Source organism: Vulpes lagopus, chromosome 8 (genome assembly GCF_018345385.1).
Source record: "Vulpes lagopus strain Blue_001 chromosome 8, ASM1834538v1, whole genome shotgun sequence".
Classification (NCBI taxonomy): domain Eukaryota; kingdom Metazoa; phylum Chordata; class Mammalia; order Carnivora; family Canidae; genus Vulpes; species Vulpes lagopus.
In genome coordinates, this window is record NC_054831.1 from 128580338 (window position 1) to 128596383 (window position 16046).

Below are 16046 nucleotides of genomic sequence, written 5' to 3' on the forward strand. Positions count from 1 at the left end.
GGAAGACTTTTTGCTTGGTTTCTGAGGCTGTTCCTTTCTTATTGCATTAATTTAAAACCTGGTAATGTAAGTATCTTCCACCAGTGGTTAAAAAAATACTGATGGTAGGAAAAAAAGCCAATGAGAGCCCATTCATACTTTTAATCTAGTCTTTGTTTTCTTTCGTTTTTTAAATTGAGGTATCCTTAACATGACACTAAATTATTTTCAGGTGGACAGCATAATCATTTGATGTTTGTGTAGGCTGTGAAATGATCACAGTAAGGCTACTTAACATGTCTTCATACATAGTTCCAAGATGTTTTTTTCTAATTATGAGTGCTTTTAAGATCTATTCTCTTAGTGACTTTCAAATATGCAATACAGTATGTTGTTAACTGTAGTCCTTATACTGTGGATTATACCCCTGTGGCTTTTTTATTTTATAACTGGAAGGTTGTAGGTTTTTTTTTTGGTAAAGATTTTTATTTATTTATTCATGAGACAGAGAGAGGCAGAGTCATAAGTAGAGGGAGAAGCAGGCTCCCTGCAGGGAGCCTGATGCGGGACTCGATTCCAGGACCCTGGGATCACGACCCGAGCCAAAGACAGATGCTCAACCCCTGAGTCACCCAGGCATCCCAAGGTTGTAGCTTTTGAACCCACTTCATCTGTTCTCCACTCATCCCCTCCTTCCCCCTGCCTCTGGCAACTACCATTCTGTTCTCTGTATCAGTCATCTTTTCTTGAATGATTTTTGCCTCCAGTTTTACCTGCTTTCCTGATTTCAGGTTTGCCTCATTTTATAGCATTTTGTGGAGAATGGTTTTTGTGCTTAAGAATGAAAGAATCACATTAATTCAGTACAGCATATTGATTGGCTACATGTGGTTACAGTGCTCAGAGCTGAGGAAATAGATAATGTAAACATGTTTTTTTGTCTGCTTTTAAACCATTTCTCTGATCTTCAGCTTTATTGGGGAAAGTTTGAGAAAACACAGTACATAATAATTAGGTATGGAGAAGCTGAGGTCTCTTTGGTATGATGGTGGTCTTCTCTTCTAGCACGTGATAGTCCTGGAGTGCACGTGCCATATTATGTCTTACTTGGCTGATGTCACCAATGCCCTGAGCCAGAGTAATGGTCAAGGCCCAAGTCACCTCTCAGTGGATGGGGAGGAGCGGGCCATTGAGGTGGACTCGGACTGGGTGGAGGAGTTGGCAGTGGAAGAGGAAGACTCGCAGGCTGAAGATTCAGTAAGTACCATGTAACCATCCAGGCAACTGGTTATTAGTGGCTGACTGACTGGCACTGACACAGCTCATGCTAACCAGCCTTTGGCCCTCTTTTCTAGCCCTGTGTGCTTCAAAACTCTCCCACTCCTGTCTGCTTTCTCCCAGCTTATATGACTAATGCCAGACCAATTTTCCAGGTCTCCACAGAGCAAGCTGTGGGGATCTAATCTCTTAGGGAATGGGCTGTTGAATAAGCATATGCCTTCTTCCATCCAGAGTCACTTACTCTGCAGTTGTTTGGTTTTTGTATCATAATGGAGTCCTAGGGATGAATTCTTAATGGTTATGGTGTGAACTCCCTTACAGAGAAAGTGGAAAAACTTTTTTCTTTTCTTTTTTCCCCTAAATATTTATTTATTTATTTAGGGGGGAGGAGAGGGAGAGCTTGCATGAGTAGGAGGAGGAGCCGAGGGAGAAGAAGAGAGAGAATCGCAGGCAGAGTCCCCGCTGAGGATGAAGCCTGATGCAGGGCTTAACCCCATGGTTGAAATCATGACCAGAGCTGAAACTAAAAATCAGATGCTCAACTGAGTGAGCCACCCAGGTGCCCCTAGGTTTATTTTTTTCTATCCCTACAACATTAAGCTCTCACTTGGAATTGTAGCGCATTTATAGCCTGCAGATTATTTTCCGGAATAAGTTTTACTGGTCATTTATGAATTGACTGTTTATTCTCTGTAGGGTATACTTTTGGGGGTGCCTGTGTAGAAGGGTGTATTTCTGATTAAAAAGATTTGTTATCTTTGAAGGATGAAGATTCTCTTTGTAACAAACTCTGCACTTTCACAATCACTCAGAAAGAATTCATGAACCAGCATTGGTAAGAATAGTTCTCTTTCAGGTGAGGATTTGTTGGGTCTTGACTGTTGGGGCTGCTGGGCTTATTTGCTCATTCTTATTCTTTGTAGGTACCACTGTCACACCTGCAAAATGGTGGATGGAGTAGGTGTGTGCACAGTTTGCGCCAAGGTGTGCCACAAGGATCATGAGATTTCCTATGCCAAATACGGGTCCTTCTTCTGTGACTGTGGAGCCAAGGAAGATGGCAGCTGTTTGGTGAGAGTTTGGAACATTTCCTGGGCTAGGAAGGGTGACTTATTAGTGACACGAGAATGCTAAAGCCAGATTGGGAAGCTGCCATGTCACCTTCATGGTGGCCTGGGTCTAGGAGTACGTTCTGGGTCTGTCACTGATCATGGCCTAAGTGCTTCACTTAGAGTGTTAGAACATGCAGGGTCATTAAAGGTCTTGCAGTTTTTTTTCTAAGACCTACTACTACAGGTTTGGATATTGTAATCAAGACCTGTTGCTGTGAGTGGGTAAAGTGTTAACTATTAGGTGGGTATTGTGAAAATCAGAATTCAGGCATTTGGATATCATTTAAATGGTTGGCTGATTTCTCCTCCTGGTCCAGATTTCCCTCCAAGATCTCAGGCAGTGTTTCATCTGGGTCGTGGTTCAGGCTTTGGGCCTCTGATGTTTCCTGTCTCTAGGCGCTGGTGAAGCGAACTCCTAGCAGTGGCATGAGCTCCACTATGAAGGAGTCAGCCTTTCAGAGTGAACCCAGGGTTTCTGAGAGTCTGGTGCGCCACACTAGCACCTCTCCAGCTGACAAGGCCAAAGTCACCATCAGTGATGGAAAGGTTGCTGACGAAGAGAAGCCAAAGAAGAGCAGCCTATGCCGCACAGTAGAGGGCTGCCGGGAGGAGCTGCAGAACCAGGTGTGCATTTTGGTGGTGCCTGGGATGCTGGGTGGTGTGTGGAGCCTGGCAGGTTGGTTCACGAGCAGGCCAGGCGCAGGGCTGATACAGCAATGTGCTTTGAGGGGCTGAGAGTTACTTTCTCTCTTCTGTGAGTTGGCTCATTTTCACAGGACTGACATGAGTAGGATGTGTTGTCAAGCCCCTGCCTCACAGGGAGGGATTTGAGACTGAGGAGTACTATGGGAGTTTGCAGGAGAGGGTGTATTTTAGTTCTAGAGTACCTTTCTTGGCCAGGGTTCCTCATCTGAAGTACGGACTACAGAAAGTGATTTACGTGATTGTTTTCTCAGTTTTCTCAAGGATGGCATGTAACTAGAATGATTCTAGATGCACAGGAGAGAATTTAATCATACGTGATGGATATATTCTAGCGTTAGGGTGTCTGTGGGATTTCTTTTTCTTTTTTTTTTTTTGGTGGGATTTCTGGTTTAGAAAGATTGCTCTAGAGTTTGTAGCACAAATCTAATGTTATTGAGAGGAAGAGATATGGCTAGAATATCAAATTGGAAGTGAGGAAACTGGATTCTAGATTGTAGAGTTACTGGCAAGATGTATTATGATGAGTACGACTTGTTATTTTTTTTTTCTTTTTTTTTTTTTTCATTTATGTATTTGGATTTTTCTCAGGCCAATTTCTCCTTCGCTCCTCTCGTGTTAGACATGCTCAATTTCCTCATGGATGCCATTCAGACCAACTTTCAGCAGGCTTCAGCTGTGGGGAGCAGCAGCCGGGCTCAGCAAGCCCTCCGGGAGCTGCATACCGTGGACAAGGTGGTTGAGATGACAGATCAGCTGATGGTGAGTGTGTCCGGAGGAGCATATTTACTGAAATGCTAAGTTATGCCGATACTCTGAGGAGGATCCTTTGGACAGCCAATCCCTAGCTATCCAGCATGAAGATCCATGTGTGAGGGTATCTTCAAAAGAAGACAGAAAAGGTCATTTGGGCCAACCCAGTGAATAAGTCCCCTTTTCAGTTCATAAAAATAGATCAACTCCCAAGATGTTGGAGACAGCATCTGGGGGCAATTGTAGTAGAATTTCTTCTGAATCTAAAGTAGAAAACCTCTTCTTCCCTAAGATTCCACTGGCTTGCAGAATTCATGTTTGTTGTCTTCTGCTTATAGCCCTTTAGGCAACTCTCCCTAGTTCTTCATATGAAATGGCTTAGAAGTCCTGAGTCATTAATCACATTAAGTCCTCTTGCTCGCACTGAGGCTAGGAGTTCTGGTGTGTTCTGCTTGTCCTGTGTAGTAGCAAGTGTAAAGTAGTGGAAACCAGCATAAAGTGTCTGTGCTTCTGTAAAGGAAGTGTGCAAATGAACAAGGTATGGGAACCGATCTCAGAAGGTATCTGTTTTTAAGGGAGAAATATTCCCTTGGAAATACACATACACATACATACAGATATTTTGGTATTTTGGTAAAAGTGGTAATGGCTTTTAGACTTCGAGCTATTAAAGATGAAGTTAATTATTGGGATAGTATTGGTGATCATAAGGTTGCTGACTTTAGTTTTGCAAGGTCAGATGAATGGAAACCACTCTGTCATTAGCATCATTTCACTTAAAAAAAAAAAAAACCGTTTTAACATTTCAAGAAGCCTCTACTTTATTAATTAAATTTAGCTTGGTGAAACATTATTATGTTATTCTTACTGGATTGACAATAACTTTGAGAGATTTACCTAACTGTCCATAGATCAGAGACTGGAATCTGTTGCTTTTGAATGAAAGCAATATCTGCATTGTATAGTATCTCAGTCATATGAATAGTGTATGAATCGATTTGATCTCTTTGCCTTACTATTGCCTGTTCTCTCCTTTCCTCTTTGCCAGGTTCCCACCTTAGGCTCCCAGGAAGGTGCCTTTGAAAATGTTCGGATGAATTACAGCGGAGACCAGGGCCAGACTATTCGACAGCTAATTAGTGCCCATGTGCTCAGGCGGGTGGCTATGTGTGTGCTCTCCTCCCCGCATGGGCGCCGCCAGCATTTGGCAGTTAGCCATGAGAAAGGGAAGGTGGGTTTCCAATTCTTTCCTACTCATTTTAGGTCATGTTTGTCTTTTTTTTTTCCTTTAAAGATTTTATTCATTTATTCATGAGCGAGACACAGAGGCAGAGACACAGGCAGAGAGAGGAGCAGGCTACCCACAGAGAGCCCAATGAGGGACTTGATCCCAGCACCCCAGGATCACAACCCAAGCCAAAGGCAGACCCTCAGCCACTGAGCCACCCAGGCATCCTGGTCATGTTTGTCAAGTGCTAAACAAAACTGAGGACTGTGCTCAGGTTGGCCCTCTGGGAAAAAGTCTTGGATTCTAAGAATGCTTTAGGGGATGGAGCTTAATGAGCTTTTTCTACTCCACCCCTGAGTTTGTTGATAAGACTTAGAGGCAATGGGACTAGAACAAAGTTGCTGTTTCTCATTAGTAGTTTCCCACTCAAAACATCCTTCAAGCTGAGAAGGGTAATGACGTGATTACCTAGGACAGCATGGCTCCCAGGCTTGGCCTGGTTTGGTCATGCTGGAGGGAGGGCACAAGTCAAGAGAATAAAAGTCTTCATGGGAAGACTCAGTGTTCTTTAGTTCTTCCCTGTCCTGGCCCACTGTGGACACAGGGAAGCTTAGGTTGTTTTATAGAACTGGTAGAGGTTGGAACAGTGGCAGATATGTTAACATTTTTCTGTATTCTGGTTTCTTTATCATCAGTAAAGTTGTTTTAGCTTTATCTTAAGTGAAAAAACAAACTAGAAATCCAAATAATCCATAAGATCCCCTAAGATACTTAAAAACAAAACAAAAACTTGTACAGAAAACTAGAAAGGAAAAAAAAAAGAAAACTGGAAAGGATGATAGCATACAGGAAGTGGGTAATGATCTTTGTGAACTGATTATACAAGGAGGAGTTGGTTTCATTACTCCTCTCTTTTGTTGTCACTTGAAGGAGGAAATTAAAGGCATTCCATCTCTTTGAGCCGGGAGAAAGTTAGGGTTTTCTTAAGAGGCTTAGCTGTGGACTAGTACCCCACTGAAGGAGCTTTTGTTGGGCTCTATGTTCTCTAAGAGGACGGCGATAAGGAAATCTGGCAATTGTCCCCTTGCAGATCACTGTTCTGCAGCTTTCTGCACTCTTGAAGCAAGCGGATTCCAGCAAAAGAAAGCTGACTCTGACCCGCCTGGCTTCTGCTCCCGTCCCCTTTACTGTATTGAGCCTCACTGGGAATCCCTGTAAGGAGGACTACCTTGCTGTGTGTGGGCTGAAGGTAATAATCTGATCTAAGTTTATTTCTTGCTCTAGATCCTGCATGGATCGCATTCCTCTCCTCTCCTTTGTTCTCAGGGACACTTTCTTGTACTCCTTGTTAAGATGAAAACTTAAAAGCTTTTGGAATATAAAAGAAATCTTTCTCTGAATTTCTCCCAGCTCTTGCAGATCTTTCTTGTGTTGGAAGTGATTTTTGTGTGTGTTCTTGAAACCTGAGTGTATTATCTGACAGTGGGAACACTATCTGAAGGCAGGGAATGTTCAGGAAGACTTGAAAGAGCTGAAATGAGTTAGCCTGCCTCCTGCTATCTTTTAACCAGTCTGCTCCTTAAACCCTGTGCAGGACTGCCATGTGTTGACCTTCAGTAGCTCAGGCTCTGTTTCGGATCACTTGGTGCTGCACCCTCAGTTGGCAACGGGCAACTTTATCATCAAAGCTGTGTGGTTACCTGGTTCGCAGACCGAGTTAGCGATTGTCACTGCGGACTTTGTCAAGGTATAGTTACTGCTCTTTGATGATGTAGTCCTAGAATGGTTTGTTTTTTTTTTTTTAATTTTTATTTCTTTTTTATTTTATGATAGAGAGAGAGAGAGAGAGAGAGAGGCAGAGGCAGAGACACAGGCAGAGGGAGAAGCAGGCTCCATGCACCGGGAGCCCGACGTGGGATTCGATCCCGGGGTCTCCAGGATCGCGCCCTGGGCCAAAGGCAGGCGCCAAACCGCTGCGCCACCCAGGGATCCCATGGTTTTGTTTTTGAATCCAAAATGTCTGATCTCGGGATCCCTGGGTGGCGCAGCGGTTTGGCGCCTGCCTTTGGCCCAGGGCGCGATCCTGGAGACCCCGGGATCGAATCCCACGTCGGGCTCCCGGTGCATGGAGCCTGCTTCTCCCTCTGCCTGTGTCTCTGCCTCTCTCCCTCTCTCTCTCTCTCTCTCTCTCTGTGACTATCATAAATAAAATAAAAAAATTAAAAAAAACAAAAAAAACAAAAACAAAAAAAATGTCTGATCTCCATTCTGTGCTAGCTTGTCCCAGAAATTAAAGATAAGCAATCATGACATTTTTGTCACCTTTTGTTGTGGTGCCGAGCAAGAGCTTTCTTTGTGTAGGTGACAGGACATTGATTCTGGTTCTACCCTTATTATATCAAGTGCATGGCTCTTTCTGTACTCGTCATAGAATTTGTAGATGCCTATCTGTCCCCTAGTCATTCCTTGAGGGAGAATAAAAAGATACCCATCTTTGTATGCTCAGTGCCTGATACTTCCAGACCTTTGTTGGAAGGAGAAGGAATACCCATTACTCACCAGTGGCAGGTCTTTGGATTTGTCAGGATAATTTGGGGGGTGGGACTGAAATAGATGTCCCTTCCTTCTGTATTGCAGATTTATGACCTGTCTGTTGATGCCTTGAGCCCGACCTTCTACTTTCTCCTGCCAAGCTCAAAGATAAGAGATGTTACCTTCCTCTTCAACGAGGAGGGAAAGAACATCATTGTTATAATGTCTTCAGCTGGTTACATCTACACCCAGCTCATGGAAGAGGCCAGCAGTGCCCAGCAGGGACCCTTTTACGTCACTAATGTGCTGGAAATCAACCATGAGGACTTGAAGGTTTGGGCAGATACTGCTTTCTCCTGCTCTTCCAGATCTCATTAACATAGCAGCTCTTCCGTTGTTCTATCTCTTTAGTCTCTGACTTTTCCCCTAATGGCAGAAATACTTGTCCTCGAGGACCAAACTGATTCACTGTGAAGTTCTTTGACTCTCAGGGTATTTTAAGATTTACCCACAGGGCTTAAATTTTGAGAGCCCATATTCATGATTTAAAACTAATAAGCAGCAAAACCGGATGCTGGTCCTGAAGGCAACACTCGAGATTAATGCAAGTGTCGTATTTTTGCTCTGACAGGACAGTAACAGCCAGGTGGCAGGTGGCGGTGTGTCCGTCTACTACTCCCATGTGTTGCAGATGTTGTTCTTCAGCTATTGTCAAGGCAGATCATTCGCAGCCACCGTTAGCAGGACAACTCTGGAAGTATTGCAGCTCTTCTCCATCAACATCAAAAGGTGGGAAAGAGCACTTCATGTTCAGCTTTCATAGTGCCCGTGTTCAGCGGGGAGATGCCCTGGCCCAGTACTGGCGTTTCTCAGGAACCTGGTGAACCTTACTTTGCTCCAGCGGTCGTTTCCCTTTTACAAGCAGAGGGCACCCAGTGTTGGCAGGTTGGCTGTCTGCATGGTTTGTCCTCCACCATGCAGACCCCCAAGCTGTAAGAGGTGGTTTGGGGACCACTGTCATTCAGAAGGAAGAAGCAATGGTCAAGGCAGTGCATGTAGCTTGAGTGTGCTAACAGAGTTTTGAGAAGGGGGCATCAGTTGCTCCTAGACACTGACGGGACCAAAGTGCCCTTTAAGTTTTCCTGCTGGGGTAGTTGATCGGTACACAGAACATGGTGTCAGTAATGGGGGCATGGTTTGCGGGATTGGGGGGTGGCCAGTAGAGGCTTGCATCAGGTGTATGGATAATAGAGGTGCACGTGAGGTGGTGAGTATTTAGGGAGCTAGGAGGAAGAAACTTAGACTTTCTTCCTGTCTTCCTTTTCTGTCACTGAAGAGCCAGGAAAGTGCTGTAGGCCAGGTCACTCTGGCCTCTGTGTTGTGAAACGTTGTGAAAAGCAAATGGGATACCATTCACACAGAATTTCACGTACTTGGAGATGCTTGATAGGACCGGGGATCATGTGCCTTAGGCAGCTCTGTTCAGTTGACGACCTCTAGGCACATTGAGACCCCTCTTTCCTCAGACAGTGGAAGCCAGCAGAGGAGATTTCTAAACCAGGACTCTTCCTGGGGCCACACAGTGGGTATGTGAGAGTATATATGTGGCTCAGAATAAACTTGAGACTCATGGGTAACTCCAGTCCCTGGAAAGATGCATTGCTCTGGAGTTAAGTGTTTGGTTGGGATGGCCTATAAGTCAAGAAAAAAATGACTAGGGGTAATTGACACTCTGACTGTGGCCAATTTTGTTGTCTGCAGTTCCAATGGTGGCAGTAAGACATCTCCTGCCCTTTGCCAGTGGTCCGAGGTGATGAACCACCCTGGCCTCGTATGTTGTGTCCAGCAAACTACAGGTGTGCCACTGGTAGTTATGGTGAAACCGGATACTTTCCTTATTCAAGAGATTAAGACACTGCCTGCGAAAGCAAAGGTGAATGCCAGATGCTCCTATCACTTGGCTGTGAAACCTGGTCTAATTTTATATTTATGTATTTGTATGTTATGTTCCTTGCCCAGCTCTTTCAGTAGAAGAGGCTTGTCAAAGAATTTTCACCTGTTTTCTCCTAGATGCCTTTTCCCTGTTGCTCTTCTACACCCCTTGACTGACTGTGGAACTAGTTGGATCTCTGCCTCTTTTTGTAGATTCTGATCTATAGTTGTGAGAACTCTCACACTCCTTTGTCCCCTATGCCAGATCCAAGACATGGTTGCCATTCGGCACACGGCCTGCAATGAGCAGCAGCGGACCACGATGATCCTGCTGTGTGAGGATGGCAGCCTGCGCATTTACATGGCCAACGTGGAGAACACCTCCTATTGGCTGCAGCCCTCCCTGCAGCCCAGCAGTGTTATCAGTATCATGAAGCCTGTGCGAAAGCGCAAGACCGCTACCATCAGTAAGGCCCTTCCTGAAAAGACTGGTGGGGGAACAGGGATGGCAGTCTTTTAGATGAGACTTGGAACAGACTATGATAAATCTCCATGAAGAAAGAGTGCCTCTCTTGCTTGCCTGTTTTGTAAAGGTAGAGGAATAGGTGTTAGTTAATTTCCCAAAAGCTGTGTCAAGTTTCCTGAGGCCAGCAGTGTTCTTGTGATTTTTAGAAGCCCATGGGACAGATGACAAGCATTCACCAGCTTTCTACTTTAGCTCAGCGGTTCTTAGGTGCCGTGAAAAGAATGATCTCATGGACCTTGTTGGACAGATTTTTCTCTGGGTTTGGGGAACATGGCTTGCCTGATGTCAAGTATAAGATGGAACCGAGGGAATATTGCTTCCACTTATCAGTTGCCCACCGAGCAGCAGAGAACCCATTATAGATCTCTGAGCTGGATGTTTTGCTCCTGGCTGATAGAGGACTCTTTAGGATGTGAAGGCTTGAATTCAGGAATGAGTGACTCTAGCTAAGCAGAAACCTTTGCAAGAATCATCCCCTGAGGGATCCCTGGGTGGCGCAGCGGTTTGGCGCCTGCCTTTGGCCCAGGGCGTGATCCTGGAGACCCGGGATCGAATCCCACGTCGGGCTCCCGGTGCATGGAGCCTGCTTCTCCCTCTGCCTGTGTCTCTGCCTCTCTCTCTCTCTCTCTCTGACTATCATAAATAAATAAAAATTAAAAAAAAAAAAAAAAAAGAATCATCCCCTGAATGAAATTTGTCTTAGAGTCCGTGTTTGAGGTAATGATGCAGCTCACCCTACTGTAAAGAAATAGTTTCTGTTGTTTATTTATTTAAAAGATTTTGTTTATGTGAGAGAGAAGAAGAGAGAACAAGCAGAGTGAGAGGGAAAAGCAAACTCCCTTGTAAGTGGGAGCCTGATGCAGGGGTCGATAGCAAGGCCCTGAGATCATGACCTGAGCCAAAGGCAAATGCTTAACCAATGAGCCACCCAGGTGCCCCACTGTTATTTACTTTAAATAAACCATCCACGAGAGAGCCTATTGTTACTAACTACTCAGTACCACACCCAAGTTCTTTGTCCCACTTGTTGAATTGTGGTAAGGAATGATGACCATTGGGTTGCTGGCCGCATGTGGGCATCACGCTGATAGGAATGTTATAATCCCAGTTGTCCAGAAGAGGTTAGAGCGTTGATTGTGGGATTGGTTTAGGAGGGGCTTTGCCTGTGGAGTGGGTGCAGAGGCAGGAGCAGCACACTTACTGATAGGTCTCTGTACACTGGTGCCATTCCCCACAGCGACCCGCACATCTAGTCAGGTGACCTTCCCCATCGACTTCTTTGAACACAACCAGCAGTTGACGGACGTGGAGTTTGGTGGGAACGACCTTCTGCAGGTGTACAACGCGCAGCAGATAAAGCACCGGCTGAATTCCACCGGCATGTATGTGGCCAACACCAAGGTGAGGACTGCTGGGTAGGGTATGGTGCCTGGGTAGAAGTATGGTTTGAAGACACGTCTGCTCTTAGAATGCAGGTGTGAAATCTATCCTTATAGTCACTGACCCTTAGACTCTAGTTAGTGGTCCTTGAAATAAATGGCTGATTATTCTCGACTTCCACATAGAACGGCTCCTGTTCCAATGTTAGCAGCAGGAGGTGGTTTGTGATAGGGAGGAAGTAGCCACAAATTGGAGACTGTCCACTCCCTGCCTCTATTTTCCTGTCCTCAGAAGTAAATAAGTAATTACCAAGGAGTAAGAAGGATCGAGGATTTGTCTGGGGTTGCACACTTTGGTGCCAGCAGACGAAGGGTTCCAAGTTTGCCTTAAAGAAATTGTGTTCCGTTTAAAGAAATTGTGTTCCGTTTTCTGACTTGTGCATGTCCTCCCTCTAGCCTGGTGGATTCACCATTGAGATCAGCAACAACAACAGCACTATGGTGATGACAGGCATGCGGATCCAGATTGGGACCCAGGCCATTGAACGGGCCCCATCATACATTGAGATTTTTGGCAGGACCATGCAGCTTAACCTGAGTCGCTCCCGCTGGTTTGACTTCCCCTTCACCAGAGAAGAAGCCCTGCAGGCTGACAAGAAACTAAACCTCTTCAGTGAGTCGCCAGCCCCTGGCACGGCCTGCCCTTCTCATTTGCCTGCTGACTTTGGGGCCACTTCTCTGTGGCTCTCCAGTATTCTAGGAACCTCTGCTCTCTGCTGCTCAGTGATCTTTGCCATCCTGGACCTCTGAGCTTTACCGGAGGTGGACAGGAGGCAGGGGGGCAGGAGAGGGGTGTACTGAAGAATCTGAGGGGTAAAGGCGGGGCAGACTCTGCCTCTATGTCCCGCATCTGTGGGGCTGGCTCAGCCTTGCTGGTGTGGCTGTCTCCATGGCGAGGCAGAGAAGAGGCAAGCTTGGGATGCAAAAGCAGCATGTGTTCTTCTAGCACGAGGGTTTTGGTCACACACCACTGAGAGAGGGATGAGTAGCAACGCCTGGCCTTGCTGTGTCGGACACTTTAAACTCTTAATATAAATACCTGACTCTTTGATGAGCCTGGCATCCTTCTCTACTATTTAGTGGTTGCCTGTCTCATGCTCTTGTTCTTAGAAATAGTTGCTGTTAGGAAGAATAATGATGATCTGTGTTTTGAACAAAGGGGGTGCTTTGAGTTCCCTAAGGGTGGAGGCTGGGGGATGCAGTGCCCTGATAGCCCCAGAGAATTCCTGCTGTGGTGCTCAGGGGTTCTTCTGGGAGGTAGACTTCCTAGGCCTCTGGTCAGTGGGACTGCTTCATATGTAGTCAGTGTCTCCAGGGCTCAAGCGCTGTTCGAATCTCTGGAGACAGAGTTTCTCCATGACTAAAATCAATGGGATGTGCTACTTTTCACTCATGAGTCTAGTCTTCACTTTGGAGGTGGCCACGTTTGCCCTTTAGAGAATGTGCTTCCTAGAGATTTCTCTAACTTGTTGCAGTTGGGGCTTCGGTGGATCCAGCAGGCGTCACCATGATTGACGCTGTAAAAATTTACGGCAAAACCAAAGAGCAGTTTGGCTGGCCCGATGAACCCCCAGAAGAGTTCCCCTCTGCCTCTGTCAGCAACATCTGTCCTTCCAACCTGAACCAGAGCAACGGCACTGGAGACAGCGACCCTGCGGCTCCTGCCACCACCAGCGGAACTGTCCTGGAGAGGTACCTGCCTGGGCAGGGGGTGACTCCAGTCCCCAGCATTTTTCCCCTCCCCCAGCACAACCTGTCCTGAGAGCATCCATCCCTCAGGACTGTCCCAAGGGTAGCCTGTGAGTTTCAGCTCGCCCCCGAGCCACCTGACACCCTTGCATCTCCTTAGTTTGCAAACGGAGCCTGGCAGCGTGCTCAGAGCCGTGGGACTCCAGTCTGCCTGCCTGGGGGCTTCTGTGTCTTCTCTTAATGCTCAGGCGCCCTTTGGAGGAGCCAGAGGCTGCCCAGTAGAAGATGCTCAAGCCAGCATTAGAGATTTGGGTCCAGTCTTGCTGAGATTAGAGGGGAGAATCTTCCCGGTCATTCTGATGTCATCGTCTTCTCTTTCTCTGCAGCGGCCACTTAGGTGGTAATGGCGCTGCTGGCGAGATGCTGGCTGCCGCTAGTGCGGCAGAGTTCAGAGCCTCCCCAGGCTCCCCCCAGTGGCCTTCTGAAGCATTGCGCTTGGCTTCTTTGTGCTAGGCGGCTGCTGGTTTGTGCGGTAGATGAGGCGACTCACGATGTAAGACGCTGAGTTTCTTACATTGTAAGTCGGAAGAATAGCCTGGCTTGGAATCACTGCCTCCCACCAGCAGCCTGCCCCCACCCTTTTCTCTCTCTCTCTCTCTCTCTCCCTCTCTCTTTCTTTCTCTTTTTTTCCCCCTCCCCTGTTCTTATATTGTTTGCTTAGGATATGTTTCCAGGTTTCTCTGAGCTTCACATTTTTTTCCTTTTTTTTTTTCCTTTGCTTCTCCCCCAAGTTCTGAAACTGAGTCCCTAACCAAGCTGGACCGGTTAGTATGCCCTCTTTCTTTTCTCTGCACGGGTGAGTGTGTGTCAGAGAGCAGTGTAACCGATGGTGTGGCTTCGCGTTGATTCTGCTTCTGTGGTAGAGTCCTCCTGCTTCTTTCTGTTCTGGTCTTTGCATGGCTGCGGAGCTATCCCCATGTAAGAGTGGAGTATGTGGAGGGTTGTATGTGCACACTTGGTGGTGGCCGCTCCAGAACCTCTTAGCTCTTTCTTCCATCCCCTGTCCCTCTCCGCTCCCTCCCCACAGTGGGTGAGAAGGGGGCAGGGGCGGGCAGTGGGATGATGGGAAAATCCTAGCATCTGACAAGCCAGTGGACAGCTTGTTCCATCCACCTTTGTTTCACGCCTCAGGACCCCTTCCCTTGCTCTTTGTTGCCTTCTGCTACCCCTTGACCTGTTTCTCTCCAGCTGCCTTCTCCATGCCTTTCCCTCTATGCCTGGAGCCTCAGCATCAAGATGTTGGTCTTTTTACCATGCTACATTAAACTCACAGGAGTAAGCCCTGGGGAAAATGTTACTAGGTGCCCTTCAACAGCTGGGTTTCTGGTTCCTTTCCCAGGAGAAAGTGGCTCAGTTTTTTAAAGGTGCTTTGTTGTGCCCTGTGAATGTTGGCAGTTGGCATGCTCCTGAAAATTCAGTCTGTATTCTCCCCGGACTTAGGGGCTCACAGGAAGTGCCTTTGTACATTTGCTTGGAGGTGTAAATAAAGTACAACGTGGACCTTCCCAGTGTAAGAAGATGGCTTTAACCTTTCCCTTTGTGTATCCCTTTGCCTCCTGATCTCTGGGCACCTGAGCTTTGGGTCCCATTGCATCAAGACTGCTAAGCCCTTCTCAGTGATCCCTGCCACAGGCAGCAGAAGGAAGCACTTATCCGCTTTGAGGAAGAAAAGCCCTGTCTTTCAGTTACGGATTATGAACACGGCCTCAGGTTGATCTCCAAGCAGGAGCCAGGTTTCTTCTGGCCTGTCACGCAAGGAAATGATATGCATGATGCCTGTGGCAGGTCTTATTGTGCTTTGATTTTGTATTTGGCATTCATTAGCTGTTCCCAAGGTTCCCCTGACTGTAGTTTGTACAGGCTAAAGCACAACCAGAGAGAAGGGTGGTGGTTGTACTCAGGCCAGCTTTTCTGTCTCCCTAGGCTGGTTGTGAGTTCTTTAGAAGCCCTGGAAAGCTGTTTTGCTGTTGGCCCAATCATCGAGAAGGCAAGTGACTTTTTCAAAGCACATGGAAGGTTTCTGAAGAGGCAGGAAGTCAGTGGAGTTGTCAGAGGCCCCAGGCCTTGCAGCTAAAGAATATTTGTAGAATAACATTGATTTGCAATGAAGCTCCAGAGAAATCTCCAGCTTAAGATATTCTGTCCTACTTCTGGGGGATCCATCGTGAGAATGTTTCATAGAAGAAGATGAGTGCTGGCAAAAAGAACACTGTTCCAGGATCCATAGGCTTGAACTTGATTCCTGTTCCTTTATCATGGGAGGATAGCAGTTTCTGAAATTCCTCATTTTGCTCTTAGCAGTCCATGGAGCATAACCTAGCCCTGGTGGTCTAGAAAAGAGGAATGGGGAAGGGCAGAGTGTACATAGTTAGTTCTGCATGGATTTGGTGAGCCCAGCGATAACCCTACTGTCTTTTGCACCAGGAGAGAAACAAGAATGCAGCTCAGGAGCTGGCCACTCTGCTGCTGTCCCTGCCAGCGCCTGCCAGTGTTCAGCAGCAGTCCAAGAGCCTTCTGGCCAGCTTGCACACCAGCCGCTCAGCCTATCACAGCCACAAGGTAATCATTGCCTCTCTAGATGCCTTCCGTAGAAGTGCAAGTTGTGGTACTGACAGGGAATCAGGCCAGTTGGTTCTTCACATGGAAAGTGAGGAGGATGTAGTGAAGTCATTGAGATGAGACCCATAGCATCTAAAGTGTCCCCTGAGAAGTGAACAACTACCCCCAAAATTGAAGCCAAGCAGACTAATGGGTCTCTGGTTTACACTGTTTTTTTTTTTTTTTTTTGTCTCTAGTAGGTTCAGCAAGATCTA

The 16046-nt window shown here is 46.6% G+C and overlaps 1 protein-coding gene across 7 annotated transcripts in view; it reads left to right on the plus strand.

The window, feature by feature from the left end:
* Window positions 1-16046, plus strand: part of UBR4 (ubiquitin protein ligase E3 component n-recognin 4) — a 133976-nt gene that overhangs the window by 48799 nt on the left and 69131 nt on the right. For 5 of the 7 annotated variants that reach the window (XM_041766729.1, XM_041766730.1, XM_041766734.1 and 2 more), the window contains exons 35-52: window positions 1045-1236; window positions 2025-2095; window positions 2184-2331; window positions 2769-2996; window positions 3666-3836; window positions 4876-5058; window positions 6146-6304; window positions 6650-6802; window positions 7693-7920; window positions 8219-8376; window positions 9349-9520; window positions 9785-9986; window positions 11283-11446; window positions 11881-12097; window positions 12960-13176; window positions 13965-13997; window positions 15157-15220; window positions 15658-15792. In XM_041766729.1, coding sequence (XP_041622663.1) covers window positions 1045-1236; window positions 2025-2095; window positions 2184-2331; window positions 2769-2996; window positions 3666-3836; window positions 4876-5058; window positions 6146-6304; window positions 6650-6802; window positions 7693-7920; window positions 8219-8376; window positions 9349-9520; window positions 9785-9986; window positions 11283-11446; window positions 11881-12097; window positions 12960-13176; window positions 13965-13997; window positions 15157-15220; window positions 15658-15792 — 2895 coding nt within the window. The remainder of the gene's footprint in view (window positions 1-1044; window positions 1237-2024; window positions 2096-2183; window positions 2332-2768; window positions 2997-3665; window positions 3837-4875; window positions 5059-6145; window positions 6305-6649; window positions 6803-7692; window positions 7921-8218; window positions 8377-9348; window positions 9521-9784; window positions 9987-11282; window positions 11447-11880; window positions 12098-12959; window positions 13177-13964; window positions 13998-15156; window positions 15221-15657; window positions 15793-16046) is intronic. The other 2 variants (XM_041766731.1, XM_041766736.1) reach the window with 1 other exon arrangement.